At 40.0% G+C, this 21,149-nt stretch overlaps 1 protein-coding gene across 6 annotated transcripts in view; it reads left to right on the forward strand.

Annotated features, from left to right (window-relative positions):
- The window catches only part of LOC113007765 (nck-associated protein 5-like), a 139,912-nt gene that overhangs the window by 35,609 nt on the left and 83,154 nt on the right, over positions 1-21,149 (forward strand). For all 6 annotated transcript variants that reach the window (XM_026144673.1, XM_026144674.1, XM_026144675.1 and 3 more), the window contains exons 5-7: positions 6,100-6,168; positions 8,534-8,572; positions 10,165-10,284. In XM_026144673.1, coding sequence (XP_026000458.1) covers positions 6,100-6,168; positions 8,534-8,572; positions 10,165-10,284 — 228 coding nt within the window. The remainder of the gene's footprint in view (positions 1-6,099; positions 6,169-8,533; positions 8,573-10,164; positions 10,285-21,149) is intronic.

The following is a 21,149-nucleotide window of genomic DNA, read 5'->3' on the forward strand; positions in this document are numbered from 1 at the left end:
CAGCAGCTGCTGGCCCTAAAATTAGCATTAGTTCATCTTATTTTCCTGTTTTAGGAAAGCCATTTGATAATGGCGCTACATTTTTTTATTTTGGTAGGTAAGTCACATTTATATATGTGCTATATATATTCAGCTGGAGCTGAAGAAGTTAAATTTGATGGGTGGTGCATAGTTAATTGAAAACAATTAAAACTAGGTGTTGTAAACCGTTTGGGTGGGTCATTATGTGGGACACCACAGAGCCTGTGGACAATAATGGAAACAGTTCAGTTTCTCTGTGATTGTTGAAGGTTTTTAAGTCCTTGTATGAGCACTGCTGATAAATAAAGTTAAAGACAAAAGTGGCATCGTTGGTTTTCTTGTGTTATAAATAATAGTTTTGTTGATCTTTACAAAATCCAGAGTTTTACCAATAGCGGTTTTCACAGATAAAAACAAGATGAAACAGTGGTTGGAAATTGAAGCACAACCAGAATTACCAAAGCTGCGATCTCATTGCCTCTGAAATGGCTGCTTTGAAGACAAGACCAGTATTGCAACCAGTCACAGTCAGCCGCCATCTTCACAGTGACTTTGGTGAGTCCGAATGGCAATAAGATGCGTTCGTTCTGTCAGGCTGGCAATTACATGCAATTTGTTTGTGATAATAAATTATTAACTGTGAAAAATTGGTCAGTTATCTGTCACTTATCTGTTTTCATCTTTTGCAAATCTGTTGTCCAATCACATCCAAAGAAATTACCATTAAATATAAAATCACTACTTACAGCCAGAACCACAGATTCTTCCCGATAGTGACAAATCTGCTGCAGTGTGGGAGCCCAGCAAACTTGCTATCACCTTGTAATAGAATGATGAGTTTGAGCGTGCTGAACTATCAACCATCTAGTTTTCCTTGTCGTAGGGTGGTTGCCATCCTATTTTTACTCTAGTGCGACTGGGTTATTGTGTAATAGTAGAACTATTTTAGTAGTATAGCACCCCCTAGTGTTACAGACCATGTAATTACACCCTAAAATAAATTTATTTGATACGGATTTACTAATATATAGAAATTATAGTCAGTAGCAATATTTTTAACCAATTTAAAACCTATTTAAAAAATTTCCTTTCATTTCAAAATTTAAGACTTTTTAATGACCCATGGGAACCCTACATTAACTAGGTTACACGTTACCTGTTCAGATTTAGATTTAGGGTCACATTTTTGTATGGCATTTTCAGTTATTTCGCATATTCAGAAGGAAATCTTGTTGTCCAATGGCATGTACGAGACTTTAAATTAACACATAAATCTTCTAGTTTCTGAAACTATGCTTTTTTAGCATGTGGACAATGTGCAGGCATAACCCTACCCCTACATGGTTTGCCAGTAACCTGGTGGATGTTAAGGGGTAAATTGAATTGCTTGCAAATGATAATTAACAGCCATTATATGTTGCTCAGAGCATCCAAGTCTGTATGGTGCTTTCATTTTTTTTAAACAGTGAGCAAAGCAGAAGAAAAACAAGCACACACATCGTGTTTTGTAAGGCCTCTGTCCATCTTTGAATAGGACAACAAAAGAGGCTCTATTATGTTGAAGCGCGGTCCTAAGGGCACAGAAACTGCAGAAGACAAAGGAGTTATTCATATCCAGGAGGTGATAATTAAAAGGCTGCCAGGGTAGTTAACATTTGGAGTCAGTGTTCCAGTGAATGTACAGTATGCACCCCCCCCCCCCCCGTTACATCTTCCCTGCTGAATAGGTCATAGGACTCGCCATCTGCTGAGATCTCGGGCAGCCATTATTGATGGAGCTTATATCCACTGAAAAGCCTCACAGAAGAAAAACAGAGAAAAAAAAAGAGTGAATTCACTCGGCTTTGCTTGTGTTGTTCTGTTGGCTGTTCAACACAGTCTCACAGCAGTCCATGAAATACTCATGAAATTTAATCTGCTGCTGCTTCAGGGATACAAATTCTTCTTTTTAATGGGGTTACTGATCATACATTTCTTTCTTTTTTAAAATTTAACAGTTTTCAAAGTTTTAAATTTTTTTTAAACCTGTTGTATCAAGAAATGACTTAAACAGAAGCTGTCTGACAAATTGAAATAGGCAAAAAGATCTGAAAAAGCAACACATCTATCAGTATGGTAAGGGTTATAAAACCATTTCTTAGTCGTTGGATTCCCTTGCACTACGGTGGGAGCCATTATCTACAAATGAAGAAAACTTGGACTGGTGGTGAAGTGGCCACAGGAGTAACTGGCTGACTAAAATTATTCCAAGAGCACATCAACGAGTCAGGAGGTCAAGGTCACAAAAGAACCCAGAACAACATTAAAGAACCATAGGTTTATCATGTCTCAGTTAAGGTCAGAATTCATGATTCAACAATAAGAAAGAGACTCTGCAAAAATGGAATCCATGGGAGAGTTCAAGACAAAAATCACTGCTGACCATAAATAACACAAAGGCTCATCTCACATTTGGGAAAAACCATCCTGATGATCCCAAAGACTTTCAGAAAATATTCTGTGGACTGACAAGAAAAAGCTTAACTTTTTGGAAGGTTTGAGTCCCATTACATCTGGATTGTAATGGGACTCAAACCTCATACCAGCAGTCAGACATGGTGGCGGTAGTGTAATGGTCTGCGGCTGCTTTGCTGCTTCAGGATGACTTGCCGTAATTGATGGAACCATGAATTCTGCCTTTTACTGAATTCATGATTCTTCTGAAGGAGAACGTCCAGCCATAAATTCCTGCCTTGAAGCTCAGCTGCTCTTAGCCTATGAGGCAGGACAATCATCTGAAACAAAACAGGAAGTCTGCCTGAAACCAAAATTTGAGTGGCCAAGTCAAACCCTGGAGGTAAATAAGAATTGAGCTTGAAAAACCTCAGATGTAGGTCGAGGCTGAAATAAAACAATTCTGCAAAGAAGATCAGGCAAAAAATTCCTCCACAGTGATGTGAAAGACTTGTTGCCAGTTATATTAAATGCTTGATTACAGTTTTTGCTCCCAAGGGTGCCCCAACCAGCTAATAGAGGCCAACAAGGGGGGCGATTACTTTTTCACACAGTTTGGATAATTTATTTCCTTTAACAAATTAAACTGCTTTCTTTATTAAGTCAAGTAATCTTTGCATGGCATAAACATTTGTTTGGTGATCTGAAACATGTAAGTGTGACAAATATGCAAAAGAATAAGAAGTCAGGATGCTGGTGGATACTTTTTCATAGCACTGTACAGTATGTGTGTCTAATTTTGCATCCAGCATGAGTTTAGTGATTTCCGGCATCAGTCCATGCATGATTTGCAGTGATATTTTAGTGAAAGTTAATTTTCCTTGGTAATAACCTGGTCAAAGCCTGTATAACGAGTTTGTCATTAATGAGGGTTTTTTAAAAATAAAAGAACACCTTAAATTGCATCAATTTTCCTGCCTACTCTGATGACCCTAAATGGATGATTCGGAGTGTGTTTTTGTGGCTTTCACGCTGTTGCTTCTTCATGGTGGCTGCCTTTATTTTATCCACATTGTAATTAAACTTTAATGTCAAACTGAAGAGTGAGAGAGAGATGCACATTAGAGAGTTTTCAATTTAGGTTCAAACTACTTTCCAGTCATTATGGCACACTTGGGCACCTTCCACATAGTCCGCCACAGAAAGTAAAATATTTGCTTTGAAAACCTCCAAAAAGTGAGAATATAAATAATAAAAACAGAGTGAACGGACTTTCTTCTAACTGAGGGGAACTGCTGAACTGCTCAGCTCCTCCACCAAGTCTGAGTTTTCAGTGAAAGTTGACAGTTAAGTCTGAAACACTGATTGATGTGATGGTTTCTGCAGATCGAACAAGTTAACGGTGCACAAACAAGGACGAGGGAGCCCGACTGTAAGCGCGCTGCCAAACATTTACAGCTTTGCAAGTGATTTATCTGTACATGCAGGATCACTTTGTGGGGGTTTAATATGTTTCGCAGATGCAAAAACAATTTATTTCAAGCCAGATTGATTGACACCTATAAACTTTTTTTTTTACTTGCAATCTACACATTGACACATTAATCCATCAGGCTCATTTGTAAAGATGGTGTAATGCAACTGCAAGAGCAAGTGTGAACTCATAACATAACAGGCTGAAAGACTCAAAGTACAGTACCAGAACTTGCACACGCACAAACGCACAGCTTGTATTTGCAAACACTATAAGACATGCATAGGACTGTATGTACTGCGATACCAGCAGATATACTTCATGCAAGTGTAACGTGAGGGTTCACTAGATGGTTCGGAATCTCTCTGAATAATTAGGAACAGCAAGATGGAGACGGATAACTTTTTAGCAGCCGCGTTACTCTCAGCACACAGCAACAACAACCCACACTTCCTGTGTGCCGCCCTCATGAATAATTCACTGGCCTCTCAGAAGCCAGGAAATCTTATACTCAGATCAAAACAGGGAAAACAACCAGGTAGATATAACACATACTTATTACATGTTTGAACATGCATGTCTAAACATTCAAACATGTAAACATGTAAATATCAAAACACGTAACCACCAAATAGCTACATAACTAGCTTTATAACCTTTGTAAACACCTCTTTGTATATCTTTACACAAGTATCAGTATAATGACAATTCAGTCCAGTTCAGTTCATTTATATAGTGCCAAATCACAATAACAGTTGCCCAGTTGCCCAGACATGAAATTTCCCACTCGTGGGACTAATAAAGGTATCTTATCTTATCTATCTTATCTCAAGGTGCTTTGCATTATATATATATAAAAAAAACCTTCAATAAGATAGAGCAAACCCCAATAATCAAATGACCCTCTATGAGCAAGCACTTGGGGACAGTGGGAAGGAAAAACTCCCTTTTAACAGGAAGAAAGCTCTGGATGAACCAGGCTCAGGGAGGGGTGGCCAACTGCTGTGACCAGTTAGGAGCGAGAGGAGGAAGACAGGACAAAGACACACACTGACACAGCCAAGCTGCACAAGACACAGCAGCCAATGCCAGACAGATGCTAAGTTAGAGCTGGCTAGCTTGGATTCATAGACAGTATGAAAGATGCCACTCAGTGGTTATGAAGCTTCAAGATGTTTTGTCCATCGCCATCTTGTTCTTTAAACCAGGTGTGACCAGCGAGTCTGACGGGTGGACTTCATTTCTAAGTTGACTTTAGCCGGCGTGGCTTCCTGTAGATGCTTTAACCAAACGGGGAATTTAGGCACTTGGAGCAGAAAGTCACAGATCCCTCTAACAGTCTATGTGAAGGACAAAAGGTCAATGTGACCTCAGTCCTCTTCCAAAAGAGTCGGGGGATGTCTTATTTATTAAGTTAGTCAGTTTAGACTTCAATAGAAAATGAGGGTTTAAAACATGACAAAGCTACCTAACCCACATTTAAATCTCCAAAGTTCTCATTTTAAGAGTCAAGTAAACCGTTTCCTCACGCCTGAAGCCAGTAATCAGCATCATTTCAGCTGCTGAAATACTGTGTTGTTTACCTCTGCCTGCTGCACAGGGATACAGGTGGTGTTGATCTGTGTGGGGCGAGTTCTTCTTTGAACTCTGTTCATTCCTGTGATCAGCCATTTCTGTGATCTTCTGTGAACTTGTTGTTCCGAGGAGTTGCCCACAACACTAAGTGAAAACAAGCCAGCTCAGGTGGCCTGGCCTTTCAGATTTACAAGAATAATCACTTGTGTAGAAAGTCGCCCGCTGAGTTCCCAGAATGGTGTCGGGCCTGAACCTCTGTCAGTAATTGAATTATAGCTGAGGTACCTCAGGTCAGCCTCGCAGACACAGTGAGGGTCTGCAGGATTAAGTTGGGATGCCTGAAATTTAAGGCATCGTTCATTTACGACCATCTCTCTCCAGTGAAACCAACAAATCCAAGTGCTTCAGGGAGAGTACTGTCTAGATAGACAACTCACCTCCATCCAGAGAAAACAGCATCAAGACCTTTAACGTTTCTCATAGTTCTATAATTAATCACATTTTCTATCCTACATATTTTTGTTTATTTTCTTATTTATATGAGTGCGTTCAGAAATTATTAATGCAGTTTGCATGCGTGCGTTTTGTGTCTGCAGGCAGAAAACTCGGCTCTGTCGATGGAAAACGATAACCAGAGGAAGCAGTACGAACGCTGTTTGGATGAGGTGAGTGCTCCCACACTGCAGAAGATATACAGCATGTATTTACAATGAAATCACACTTTTATTTTTCATTAATAATTAAGGCTTATAAGGCTTATAATTAAGGCTTATATTTGCACTGATTTGTACCACCAAAAATGGTCATTCTCCAGTAAATGGCATTTTTAGGGTCTGAAAAATTTAGCTGGTATACAGTACCAACCTACAGTGAGTCAGTCCTCATAAAACCCTAAAAAGACTGCACATAAAAAACAGAAGTTTACACCGTTACACGTTTAGTTACGACATCTAATGCTGGCTAGCTTGATAAGCAGGCTGCATCCATAGACTGTACTGGACTGTCCATAGACAGACAAAGTCATAAAAGACATAATGAAACTCATCTGTAATTCTTATCAGGTCTAAAAATGAAATAAAAACAACCTGAGATGAACAAAAGCACATGACATATGACACAGAGTCATTTATTGAACAGTAATCAAGCCAAAATGCAGAAGTAGGTGTATGGTAGCAGAATGCTGAGGACGACAGACATCAGCAGTGATGCCCAATCAGTTCTGCAAAGGGTTATAAGGTTCTTTCCAAACAATTTGAAGTCCATCATTCTCCAGTGAGAAGGATTGTTCATGAGTGGAAAACATCAGGACAGCTGCCAGTCTTCCTAGGACTGAACGTCCCAACTAATTTATCACCAAGGTCGGAACAATGTAACGCTCAGAGAAACTGCAAAAAACCCAAGACATCAATCTCGGACTCAGTTAGATATATGTAAACTTTAAAGGGGCCTCCCTTGGTGGAAAGCAAGTTAAGAAAAACCTCCTTGTGATTGCCCTGCGTCACCTGCAGGTTAATCAGCTTATCTGCAAGCACTGCCTGACTATCCAGTGTTTGCAGACAAGTCAGCATCTTCCAGCCAAACTGTTGCAGCTAAACCCAGCAACCTGCTAGTGATCAAAGAAATTCCAAGGAAGTTTTTCTCGCAGCACCACGTACCTGTTTGCAACCAATTTCACCTAGCAATGCCCAGCAACCACTCTCCAACCAATCAGGGGATACCATTTTTCTGAACAGGTGTGTGTGACCGAGGCCTGAGTTTGTCCTAATGCTGTGGATGCCCTGTATATACTCTGGATGCAGCTCACTGTGGTAATTTACATGTTGTTTTCACATCAACAACCTTTCCAATTCCAACCATCCAAAAGGTAAATGAATGTAGAGAGGATTATTTCTTGGAGTGTAAGATGAATTACCCCCCCCCCCCCCAAAAAAAAAAACAAGCAATCAAAAAACTAAAATGTCCACACAGTGCTGTCTACTTCTCAGGACTCCGACAGTCTTGTGATTGTAGCTACAGCAGGAGACGCACAAACACACTTTGTTTATTATGAGCACTGGTGGAGTCTACAGAGGGATGCCCAGATCTTTAATTGAAGTAGACAGACAGCAGAGCTCCTGGCGATATGAAGAAGTGAGTCTCGGCGTTCAGGAGCACGGACTCTCACCTCTAACACGAGGCTGTCTAACTGCACTCCTTCCCTCTGACAGCACTTTGAAAGTCTCTCCATCTTTTCCTGCATCTCTCTCCAGCCACCACGACAGTGCCACTTTAGTTTTTTAGCAGCCTTCGCTAATGGGCTTGGTACCATGGAGATTGCTGCCCATGAGAATCTGGCTGAGGACAGATATTTCAGAGTTTCTGCTGTGGGATTAATTTCTCTGCTACCGCCACCGCTTCTGCTGCTTTTCAGTCTCATTATGCAGATGATTTTTTTTCTTTTTTTTGGGGGGGGGGGGGGGGGGGGGGGGCATTGAGATGGTTTCCTGTCATCATCTGAATGAGCTGAGGCAAGGCGTTTTGATAGAAAGATGAAAGAGGTGGAGGGAAATAATTTTGTGGCCCACATACAAAAGAATCAAAACATACTTATTATTCCAGTGCCAAGATATATTGTATGCCTCCACTTCAGAAATCAAAATAAGCAGGAAAGAAAGCGTTTCAGATTAGTCTTCTTCTTCTTTTTTTAAAAATCAATCCATACAACTGAGCTGAACTTTTTCTTCTTCCTGCAGAAATTCACACAGAATACAGAATGAAAAAGTTAGGACATCAACATTAACCATGTGTATATTTTCTGTGGTCAGACATGCAGTAACCGCGGGCAACAGCTGTGTGGTTTCAACGAGCCCGACTCTGATGCAACGCCATGTCAGTTTGTCCTCACGGCACCGTCCACGCCTCTAAATCCTCATTTTTGAACTTTATTCTCGGTCGTTTTACAATCTCTTTGCATCTCAAAGTCACAAAGTTCAACTCTTAAAATAATGACCAAACTTTTTTAAACACATTGTTCCTTCTCGTCTCTTTCAGGTGGCTAATCAGGTGGTCCAGGCTCTTCTCACGCAAAAGGTTTGTACATTGTCGGAGCATTACGGCTACCGTAGTCAGGAGCCTCACGGAGTAATCCGAGACCAAACTCCGCTTCAGGTCCCAAAGTCAAACAAACACTGCGGCATCACTGAGAGTTAAAAACGATCTAAATTCTTTCATCTTTAATAAAATGATCAGTGTGACTGCTTTACCAGGTGTAACAATTAAGTTGTACATCCAGGCATCCATGAAAACAAAATTTATTAGAGTTAGAAGTTAGCAGGAAGTTAGCTCGCTAGTTTCCACCTAATCATGATATACCATGTTCTGACTGAGAGATTTCTGGAAAAATTCAAACGTACAGCTCTGCTATCACTTCCAACATAAATGAAGAGAGAAAACTAAACAGAAGTGACGTTTGTAGTGTTACTGAAGTTAGGCTAACTGGTATATAATTATGTGCTCTGTGATCGCTAGCGACACAGCTATGTGTTTATGTTTGCATAACATAAACACAGTGAAGCTGTAGGATGAACGCTAACTTTTTTCTACTCGATAAAAGTTCAGTCAGGAGAACAACTGAGATAATCCATCAATAATACGAGGTTAGTCATTAATATACTGCAACGACACGGGAATAGAGCATCTGTGAGAGAATTCAACATTAAAGAATGAATGATACGGAATTGGAGGAAGCAAGAAGAATGAGTTGAGTAAAGTTTGACTTATCTGACTGTTTTGTTTCGCTTAATGCGCCTTATGTATGAAAACAGACCCGTTCATTGACAGTGCACCTTATAAACCGGTGAGCCTTGTGGTCCAAAAAATACGGTAAATTACACCAGGACCATTTCAGAAGCAGTCTTTTTTGAAAATGTACTCCATTCCTGCTCTGTGCAGCTCTACACAGGCTCCTTAAAAAACAGAACCAGCACTATTTTAAGCAATGACAACCTGAGCTCTGTTTCTGGGTCTCTGCGGCACTGAAATACTGTCTTGAGTGGACACGATTCGATTGAGCACCCGCAGTGGAGTCAGAAAGAGACGCAGCCACGCCCAGGGTATTCTCAGGCAGGCTGCACGCTGTATGCTCTGTTTATTATGACTGGATATGTAAAGCGCTTTGGGGTCCTTAGGGACTAGTAAAGCGCTATACAAATACAGGCCATTTACCATTTACCATTTATCATCAAATATTCTCATTTTCTCTTTCCCTGGTCTCGTTCCTGGACCCACTCTGTGGCGAAATCCTGTAAACAACCCTGGCAGAAGTACCCTGTCATGACCAACAATGCTATACACAGAAAGTCTGATATTTAAGTAACATATGAAGGGTTTTGCTGTAAGTTTATGTGAAGAATGGTCACAGCGGCTGTGAGAAATTGACTATAGTTTATAAGTATACTTCATGCGGTATCATGGGGGTTTCGCCACCTTAGCCCCCCTCTTAAGTCACACCTCTGTAGGTCCTCCTTTCCAGGTTGCTCATGTTTTCGAGCACCATCATGTGCATCTTTAGTTGAATACACCGTCGTTCCCTGTGGCTGCTAAATTAGCATCTGATTTACGTGTATGTCTCTGAAGTGCCACCGTCAGTCGCCGTCATCTGTCCATTTTGTATTTGTTTCCAGGACCTCAAAGAGGAGTGTGTGAAGCTGCGGACCCGTGTGTTTGACTTGGAGCAACAAAACCGCATACTGAGCGTGCTGTTTCAACAACGTGTCAAAATGTCCACTACTCCCGTCTCCCAGGTAGGAGCTCACGGCGCCGCGGATACAAACACAAACTGACAGAGCTAGCATGCTCCAAGGCTGTTTGAATTTTACATGAGCAGCGCTCCACTTCTAAAGGTTACTAACTTTCAGCGAGGACCACAAAGACAGAGAAACCCGCCCTGGATGTGTTCAAATGAACTCACAGAGAGGTACAGCGGGTTTACAGCTGGATTTATATCCTTCTTTCTGTCCTAATTAGTGTCGTTTTTGTCACGGCTTCATGCTCGAGTGCACTGTACGTCCTCAAACAAGGATTACCGGCCCTTACCCTTCTCTTCTTTTATGCTAATTATGCCAGACTTTAGCCTAATAGTGAGGCAGACCTCTCACACAGCTGTGGCAGGAAAGTAGTGGTGCAGAAATGGGAGACAGAGGCGAGCATGTTTTTCTAATTGGAAAACTCCTGAGGTTAAAACCTTAGCTTTTTTTTTTTTTCCATTTTTTCAGTTAGCTGTGATGACAGTTGATTGCATAGTTTGTTGACCTCCATCGCCAGCTGTACTGTATAACTTCAAAGATACACATAAACTTCTTTCATGTCGAAAATGACTAAAATCTTAAGGTCTTGCAGTGATAGACCCAAAGAGAATCATAGCATGACTGTTTTAGCTTGTTAGCTTTTAGCAGTTAGCTTTTATCAGCAGGTTTTCATCTTCTGCACAGCTTTTAAAAATTAACACAATAAGCCAGCAACACATGAACACAGAGGGGTTAAAGGGCAACTATTCGTCTTACTTTCTTTAGGTAATCTCTAATTTTACTCCAACTGAATTCTAATATTACTTTTTGTCACCTGGAGGCATTAACCAGCGACTTAAGCTAATACATTAGCCTAGATAAGGCGGGGAACACGAGGATCACAGCAATCCCAAAATTGAATTCTGTATCAAAAAAACAAAACTGAAGTTATAGCAGCACAGTAAAGTTCAATAGTTTGGTAATAAATGAAAGAGTTAACCCTGACAGGAAGCCTTTTGACTAACAACCCCTGCCTCACCCGGCCAATTAAAAGTGCCACCTGCATCGGGACAGTTGGGTGGGCGACACTAATGTGAACATTTTGCTAATAACAGTTTCAAATAATCTGGACATGAAAGCGGGTTAGAAGTCACATTATCAATCACAGATGCCAGTAACAGCCAAGCTCAGGCTTGTTATTTTGTCAGTTTCTTATTAATAATTGAGGTGATTCAGCTAACAGAGACTGTTTGTCCAGAAGGTTTTAAATCATATGGTTTGGCGTAAGTCAGGGTTGAGAAATCCAATCTTAATTAAAACAGACTAGAATGAAGTCATTTATCAGCTTTTGGTACTCATCTTTGGTATTATCTCAGCATCAGAAACATTAAATAATCTTAAAAACTATTTTAAGACTTTTAAGACCTTTTAATGTCTCATTTGTTGCTGTTATATCTTCCAAACAAAAGCATTTACAGATACAGGCCCAGAATGTTGTCAGCTGTTAGTTTCATGCTGTCTGAAACATGAAACAAAGCTTTGTAGGAAGCCTAGTTATTGCACCAGCAAAAATCTTTGGAAAGAAGCTTTGGTTGAGACAGAATAAGACAAAAGGCAAGACTATGCCGAGACAAACACTGATGAAATTGGAGGCAAGCTGCAAAAGTCAAAAGAAAATTAAAAGCATTTAAAGTAGTTATGGGAACATTAGTAACTGTCTGTCTTCATTTGTTATTTATTGACTAAATTTATTCTTAATTGCTCTTATTACACCTATCAGTGAGTGAAGCTTTAACTAACAAACTGCACAAACAGTTTTTTTCTTTCCCAGAAACAGTGACAGGCTTCCCCATACACACTGCAGAGGGCTAAAAGGAAAGTGAGGCTTAAATGAGATCATTTTCAGCATTTAGAAATAAAGCAGCTCATTAGAAACCCGAACAGATGTGAAGCTGAGTGCAGAACATTCCTTTTTAAACACTTCTCTACATCTCAGGTCAGCTAACATGACAGCAATAATAAAGTTTCTTCATCTGAAAAAAATCAAAATATTATCTTTTTCATTTTTGTGATGTTTATTTTGATTGAAAAGCATCAAAGGTTTAAAAAAATGATACATTTGTGCGATCCAGAGTAATTCTCATTATCGAAGTCATCAACCTCAATTCAGAACAGCCGAGTCAAAAATATTTTGCTTTCTAACTGCAGTGGAGATCATAGCCTACATGTTTTTAGCATGACTTTAAAAGTTCAAAAAAGCTCATAATGCAATGTACATAATTATAGATTTATGTGTTACAGATATAAAATTAAACAAAAATAAAATAAAGGTATTAATGCCGTGTTTAAGTTCACTCTGCACAGACCTGTTAATAATTCAGTTTCAAATATCCAATCATTTGTTTTCCTAGTTTGAAGTTCAGAGAGTTGCTGCAATAAAGTTTGAAGCTGATATGAATAAAAAGTTTAAAAGTTTATGTTGCAAAAGAAAATATTTTTCTAAATCAGGATTTTATGAGAATAAAAATTAAAATTACAGGAAAAGTTTCCTTCTTGGGATTCATGCTAGCTTATGTTAGCTTAAATTGTGCAAAAACCACGTTTCCATACATATTAACTGCAGAGCAGAGTTAAATCTCCCCGAAGGTAAGAAATGGATTAGCTGGTGTGGAGGAGGGTTGCAGAGTGGCTTGCAGGTGTGCAGCTGTTGCAGTATTCTGGGCTCGGGTCTGTGGCTTATCGAATCTAGCATTAGGGTCAGTCATGACGCTGAGGGCACGTCATGGAAGCGATGGTCCCCTGTGTAGTTTAATTTTACTTTTCATGCAGCTGTGTCGGCTCCACAGGTGTCTGTGTTTTTTATTAGATGTGAGTAATCATGCTGACAGGAGCCACATGTCTACTCTTCTCAGTGCCAAGTAATAATGAGTCTGAGTGCTGTTCTCTGATGGGCTGACTCATCTGCAACTGATCAAAGTCACGGTCGACTGTGTCACACTTTCCAAACAGTTATATCAAGTTAGATTTAATCACTCAGCATGAATAAAATCTCTAACTAGGCAAGGCAAGGCAAGGCAAGTTTATTTGTATAGCACAATTCAACAACAAGGTGATTCAAAGTGCTTTACAGAGACATTAGAAACAAGAACAAATAAAAAGCATGATTTAAAATTGATTAAAACAAGCAAATAAACTAACTAACTAATTAACAAACAAACAAACAAACAAACAAACAAACAAAACAGTATATAAAATCAAAACAGATAAAATCAGAACAGTAGATAAAATCAGTAGTTAAATGTAAGTTTTGAAATTTAAGCTTAAAGTGTGGATTTGGTGCTTTATTCAAATGCAGCTGAGAACAGGTGAGTCTTCAACCTGGATTTAAATAAACTGAGTGTTTCAGCTGATCTGAGGCTTTCTGGGAGTTTGTTCCAGATATAAGGAGCATAAAAGCTGAATGCAGCTTCTCCGTGTCTGGTTCTGACTCTGGGAACTGATAAAAGACCGGATCCAGATGACCTGAGGGATCTGGATGGTTCATACTGGGTCAGGAGGTCATTGATGTATTTTTGTCCTAAACCATTCAGAGCTTTATAGGCCAGCATCAGAACTTTAAAGTCTATCCTCTGACGGACAGGCAGCCAGTGTAAGGACCTCAGAGCTGGACTGATGTGGTCCACTTTTTTGGTCTTAGTGAGGACTCGAGCAGCAGAGTTCTGAATGAGCTGTAGTTGTCTGACTGATTTTTTAGGTAGACCTGTAAAGATGCTGTTACAGTAATCAAGCCTACTAAAGATGAATGCATGGACTAGTTTTTCCAGGTCCTGTTGAGACATCAGATCTTTTATCCTTGAAATATTCTTGAGGTGATAGTAAGCTGACTTTGTTATTGTCTTAATGTGTTTTTCTAAGTTTAGGTCTGCATCCATCACTACACCCAAATTTCTCGCCTGGTTTGTGGTTTTTAGATGTATAGATTGAAGTTCTCTGGTGACCTGTAATCGTTTTTCTTTGGCGCCAAAGACTATTACCTCAGTTTTGTTTTTGTTTAGCTGGAGAAAATTGTGGCACAACCAGTCATTGATTTCCTCAATGCATTTACCAAGAGCCTGTACAGGGCCTCGGTCTCCTGGTGACATTGTGATATATATTTGTGTGTCATCTGCATAGCTGTGATAGTTTATTTTGTTGTTGTTTATCATCTGTGCCAGTGGGAGCATGTAGATGTTAAACAGAAGGGGTCCCAAGATGGAACCTTGGGGAACTCCACATGCGATACTTGTCTGCTCAGATGTGAAGTTACCTATTGATACAAAGTATTTCCTGTTTTCTACGTATGTTTTGAACCAGTTTAGTACAGTTCCTGAAAGACCTGTCCAGTTCTCCAGTCGTTTGAGTAATATGTTGTGGTCAACTGTATCAAATGCTGCACTGAGATCCAGTAAAACTAGGACTGACATTTTTCCACTGTCTGTATTCAGACATATGTCATTAAACACTTTGGTCAGAGCGGTTTCAGTGCTGTGGTTCTGTCTAAAACCTGACTGGAAGGCATCGTAGCAATTATTCTGTTTTAAGAAGTAACTGAGCTGTTGAGAAACTGCTTTTTCAATGATCTTACTTAAAAACGGGACATTTGAGATCGGCCTGTAGTTGTTCATTTGTGTCTTGTCAAGATTGTCCTTTTTCAGTATAGGTTTGATTACAGCAGTTTTTAGTGATTCTGGAAACACACCTGATAATAAAGAAAAGTTGACGATCTGTAACAGGTCTGACTCTAAAGTCTTTGAGACCTTTTTGAAAAAACTTGTTGGCAGGACATCTAAACAGCAGGAGGAGGAGTTCAGTTTACCTAAGATGTCCTCCAGGTCTTTGCTGCTAATAGGTTGAAACTGTTTCATGGTGTTTAAACAGTTTTTTGGTGGACACAGTACATATCCTGGATCTGCTGTTGATGTACCAATTGCTTGTCTAATTTTTTGGATTTTTTCAGTGAAGAATTTGGCAAAGTCATTGCAGGCCATGGTCGAATGAAGTTCAGCTGCCACTGACACAGGAGGGTTTGTTAGCCTGTCAACTGTAGAAAATAAGACCCGAGCATTATGGCTGTTTTTAGTGATGATGTCAGAGAAGTAGGACCTCCTTGCATTCCTCAGTTGTAAATTATAATTGTGAAGTTTCTCTTTATAAATGTCATAATGAACCTGGAGGTTTGTTTTTCTCCATCTGCGCTCAGCTTTCCTACACTCTCTTTTTTCATTTTTCACCAGTGTGGAGTTTCTCCATGGAGACTTTTTCCTTCCAGAGATAACCTTCACCTTAATGGGAGCAATAGTGTCCATTACATTTAACATGTTAGCATTGAAGCTATTGACGAGCTCATTGACTGACCCTCTGGACAGGTCAGGTGTTAATGGGAAGACCTGGTTAAAAATTGCACTACTGTGTTCAGTTATACACCGTTTTGTGATCACTGTTGTTGATATATTTGTGTGGGCTGAGATTTTACTTTCAAAGAAAACACAGTAATGATCAGACAGGCCCACATCAGACACAGTAACCTTTGAAATGCTCAGGCCTTTGGAGATCAGTAGGTCAAGAGTGTGTCCTCTATTATGTGTGGCCTCTGTTACATGCTGAGTCAGCCCAAAGTTGCCCAGAGTGTTACTCAGGTCTTTAGTCCCTTTGTCCTGAGGGTTGTCCACATGAATGTTAAAATCCCCAGCAATAATTACACAGTCAAAATCAACACAGATCACAGACAGCAGTTCACTGAGGTCATTAAAAAAGTCTGTGCAGTATTTGGGAGGCCTGTAAACATTAAGAAACACAACTTTGGATGGGGCCTTCAGCTGTAAAGCCACATATTCAAAAGACTGAAAACTTCCAGGAGATAGCTGCTTACATTGAAATGATTCATTAAATAAGACAGCAACCCCTCCTAAACAGCAACTAATTAAAATCTCCTAAACTCTGATTTAATGGCAATTTGAGTGTTGAGAAACTGAACAGCCAACGATAGCACATGTTCTGCTAGACGAGTTCAGCTGGTCTGCACAGCAGAGATGTGTTGCAGTGGAAAGAAACAAAAAATAACAGATTCATGAAGTTTCTCTGCTGTTCTGAGGTCAGCTGATGATTCTCCCATAAATAATTGACTTTTTTTTTGATGGACAGGTGCTTCTGTTTGTATTTCGAACTGACTGCTGAATGCAGAGATGGCAGAGCACGGTTTGTTACCCTTTATTTGAGCCCTGAATTCAAACAGGTTTTAGCTCTGCTGACAGAAACGCGTTATTAGCGTGCGCTGAGGATCTCTCGCTGTCACTGTACCAGCAGGAACGCTCGTGCTCATTGAAGCCAACTACAAACACATGACAAGTGTGCTGTACTGCTGAATACCTGCTCTGCAAATCACTGTGCAGCGGGCTACTACACCACACACTTTGATTAATTCTAGAAGGCTGCAGCGATGCCGTTCTCAGCTTTTTGGGGTATTCCTTCACTTCTTTCAGTTTTGATTTAGCATTCATTGAACAGAAAACTCTCAAAAATGTGTAATTTGTTTGCAGATTTGATAAAATATTTGTTGTGTTTTGTGGATTGACGCTTTCAGTCAATCCACAAAACACGCACTTCCTTCAAAGATAAAAGTAAGACTACTTAATATACTTCATTTTTTGAGCAAGATCCCTTTGATTTTGTGTGATGCCACCACATGTCTTTTATAGATTTTGTATCTAGCCATTTTCCTTCATCTGAATTATTTCATTTCTATTTTGCATCTTCATGTTTTTCTTTCTTTTTAACTTTATTTTATTCAGCCTTTTCATTTTCATCTAGCCTGTAAGCTTTCTACTTTCACCTGCTTTTCAAAGCACTTTATAAATTCTTTTTAAACAACCCTTTATTATTATTTAAACTGATACCGCTTTTCCTGTGCGCACAAAACTCATTCCTGTGGAAAAATGTGCACATGGACATGAATTTTTTCGTTTTCCAGACTTTAAATCTGATTTCTACCAGCAAGAAAAATATTTGCACCCAAAATTCTGATTTTAAGTAATCTTATTACATACCAATCACATTTTCTTTAATGATTCGTTTTTTGAATGAACAAAACTTGGATCTTATATAATTCAGATGCATTTTATTCAGAATTATTGCTTCATTGCAAATTGTTTGGATTCCTCCATCAGCTGACGGGGGGCTCATCCTAACGAGCGTGGGTGTGGTGAATGGATGTGGATAATTAATGGATCCTGACCATGCTGACCTCTTACTGCACATGCAGCTCAACACTGTCTTAAACATTTGCACAACATCTGTATTCATTGTATTTCTTATTAATTTACTGGCTCCATACTGTAAACGTTGCTGGTTCAATACCAGCAGGAGACACAAATCCCCTACGGTGTTATGTCAGAAAGGGTGTCTGTTGTACAAATCTGCCAAATCATACATGTGGAGCTACCTGCTGTGGTGATCTTGTATTTATTTCATTAAGCTAACTTGTTTTTGATGTTTTGGCTGCTGGAAAGCAGTTAATTTTCCCACTTTTGGGATAAATAAAGTCTTTCTTTTTATATCTAATAGCGACAGGAGACAGGAAGGTGGGGGGAGAGAGTGGAGATGATGAACAGCAAACGGCCTGAGGGGGAAACAAACCCAGCTGTGTGCTTTTCTGTTAGTTGTGTCTCTCAGTCATACTCTCAGGCTGAGCAGCATTAGGGGTCTGTCCTGAGACCCTGACCAGAGGCATGCCCTGACTGGTATTTGGACCCTCAATCTGCAGTAACTAATATAACTACTATACCATGCAGCTGCTGAGGGGTATTAAAACTTTAACACCTGGAAAAACGAGCAGATTCCAGCCCAAGAAGCCTTAAACTGCCAGGTCTCTGGAAATCATACATATCGTGCCCGGACGTGAGAGACGAACTTCTTTCATTTTCTCCTCCAAGTCTCAAAATTATTCTGCATCATTATGTGAAATTAGATCAAACATTTACAGGAAATTTGCACATTTCACAGTATGTTATATTAAACATACTAGGAAAGTCTTTTGGTTACTGAAGCCAGACAGAAGAACAAAATTAGAGCAAAAAACAAACACAACCGATTAAAGCAAGTTACAAACCAAACTCAGTGACCCAGTAAGGGTCAGGGTTATAAAAGCCTTCTATACTTAGAACATCCAAACTTCACAAACTTTGTGTGAGACTTTATTTGGCTAAAGCAAATCCTAACTGTACCCTCAGAGAGGTCGCTGGTGACCTGGTCGATGTTGAGGTTAAAGGGGTGAAATCTGAGTGTGTGGGGCAGAGGCGTGACTGACAGCGACAGCATGCTTTTCTACCTGCTGGGTACTGAAATAGTGCTTTGGATTGGTCTTGAACAGACTTGCGGAGGAATTTAAGCCAGAGCAAAACTCCTTGAATCCTAATGACGTGAGTTTCTGAGCCTCATGCTGTAGTCGTTACGCAGAAAGCAGGGAGGAAGTTTCAAAAGGTCTTTTTGGATTATCAGAGATCGCAGCATAATTCCTCCCCTCTGACAAACATTGGGGTCAGGGGACCAGTCTGCTGTCACAGACTGAACTGGTAATTAGCAAAAACATATTTCTTCAATTTCCTTCAAGGAAATTTTACAGGAAGGTCCAACAATTCCCACTCCAGGCTGTTAAGCAAGCTGCGAGCTCAGCAGAGTTGGACACGCCGTCCTTCATCTTTAACCTTTTCGTTAAAGGTCAGACTGGCAGAAGAAGCGTCTGCATCTCTGCAGAGATGCTCAGCTGCTTGTGCTGGAAAGAAGTACTGTACCTACAGACTTTTTCCTCTCATTAAACCCGACTTCTTGTTAATTTGGCTGCTCGTTTTGTGTTTGCGTGTGAAGTTTATTGAGTTGAGTTTGTTTCTCGAGCTTCTCTTATCAGAGGATCGACTGTTTGACCTGCAGTCTGTCTCCCCATCCTCCGCCAAACATTTTCAGCCGAATTTCCACTGATTAAACTCTCTTTCCTCACATTAATCACTCAGCTAAATACTTATTAGATCATTCTCGGTCCAGAAAATAAACTTTACTGTCATCTGTTTGTCAGTGTGGATGTTGAATCCCAAACTTTTGTGCTTTGGATGATTTTTTTTTTTTTTTTTTTGTGGCAGAAAAAAGTTCAGAATATTAATAACCCAACATTGCTGGCAGCATGACAAAAAAAAACTTTTATGTGCCAAATGCCAAGCCTTTGATTCACTAATGCAGCATTCCCAGTAATCCAGGAGGCTACATTAGTAGTGTAAGATAATTATCTCACACCGCCTGAAGCTTGAATATTAACCGCAGTTGTTATATTTATCTCCAGTAAAGTCACAAACAAAAGTTTTGAGAACAAGACTTGCATTTTAAATGATTGATTCAAACTTTGTGTCTGTCGTCATCTGGAGAAAAAAGTTACTGATGAGACCTCCCACTGTGCAGCTAAGCAACAAACTTTTTTTTGTACTTCTGACTTACTGAAGAATTCACTGAAGGTGGAGAGTTTGCATCTCAGTCGTGGTAAAGAAAATGCTTACTTAAAATCATAAAGACAGATACAGAGTAGATGCTTTCCAACCATTTTCTACTGCTCATCCAAGCTTTTCCCCACTCACCTTCTCCAGCTCTATGACGAGAAACCAAACCAGCTCAGAGACATAACCTCTTCCTTGTGTTGTTGCTCTGCCCCAGGCTCTCTTGGTGGAAAACCCCAAAACACCTCACCTGGGAGGTGCTCAGAGTCCTAGTGCTCTTTCTATCTCAACTGACTAATGGAGTAGCAGCTCTACTCTGTGGCAACATCCACCTGTTTCTGTCTCCCACAGCTCAGGGCCATAGGTCAGGATGGGGTCAAAGATTAACCTGTTAATTGACAGCTTTACCTCCATCCTCGCCCTCTTCACCACCATAGCCTGGTATCAATCCATCTGACATTCTTTGACTCCACTCACGTCCCACTCCTTCAGCTTATGCCCAGTTTCGGGGATTGTCCCTTTTCTGCGCCACGTGGAGGTGCCCAAGCTCATCCTGCTCATCCGGTGTGAGCTGGAGGTTGTCACTGGCTGAATTCAAGAGAAACTACACCAGCTGCAGAAAGCTAGAGACGAGACAAAAGACTTACTGACTGACTTATTGCCGGTAACATGAACCAAGGTGTCGCTACAGGAATGAAAGAGCCCTCAAGTAGGATGACTCAATAATAATGAGGATAAAGGTTTAGATGGTTTGGAGATGTCTCATTTAGAAAGATAGATACTTTATTGACTCCATGGGTGAAAATTCTTGTGTTACAGCAGCATGAAAAAGAGTAAAAAAACTGACCGATTAGATTTTTTTACCAGGAGGAGCTGAACAGGTGGCACGTCTGCACTTGTACACCTTAAAACACCTAAACACCTAAAATCTATACTAAATAAGACCTCTCTACTCAAATCATGCACGAACTGTTCACAGGCAGTTTAGTTTGTGTCCATCCTTCTTCTGCTACAAGAATGAAAACGTGTCCAGAAAGTGTAGCTTTGCAGTGGCTGCCATCTGTGATTTGATCTTCTACAGCACTGATTATGTGGGTTAAAGTTTTGAAACCCAAAATGCTCTCCAACTCAGTTTTTCTCTGCAGTGACGCTTTTCTGTAGAAGTGACACTTTCATTTAGTTCTTGCAGTGCCATAAGGGTGACATTTACCCAAAATTAGTCTACTGACATATTTATATTTGATATATAAGCTAGTGGGAATGATTTTAAACACCCTCATAGTTCCTAACCATCTCTGTGGTGCACAGTCGGTGGCATCAGACACAAATATTTCATGTTCATTATTATTTTGGGTCCCGTCTTTCTTTGTC

The sequence above is a fragment of the Astatotilapia calliptera genome, chromosome 16 (assembly GCF_900246225.1).
Source record: "Astatotilapia calliptera chromosome 16, fAstCal1.2, whole genome shotgun sequence".
NCBI lineage: Eukaryota > Metazoa > Chordata > Actinopteri > Cichliformes > Cichlidae > Astatotilapia > Astatotilapia calliptera.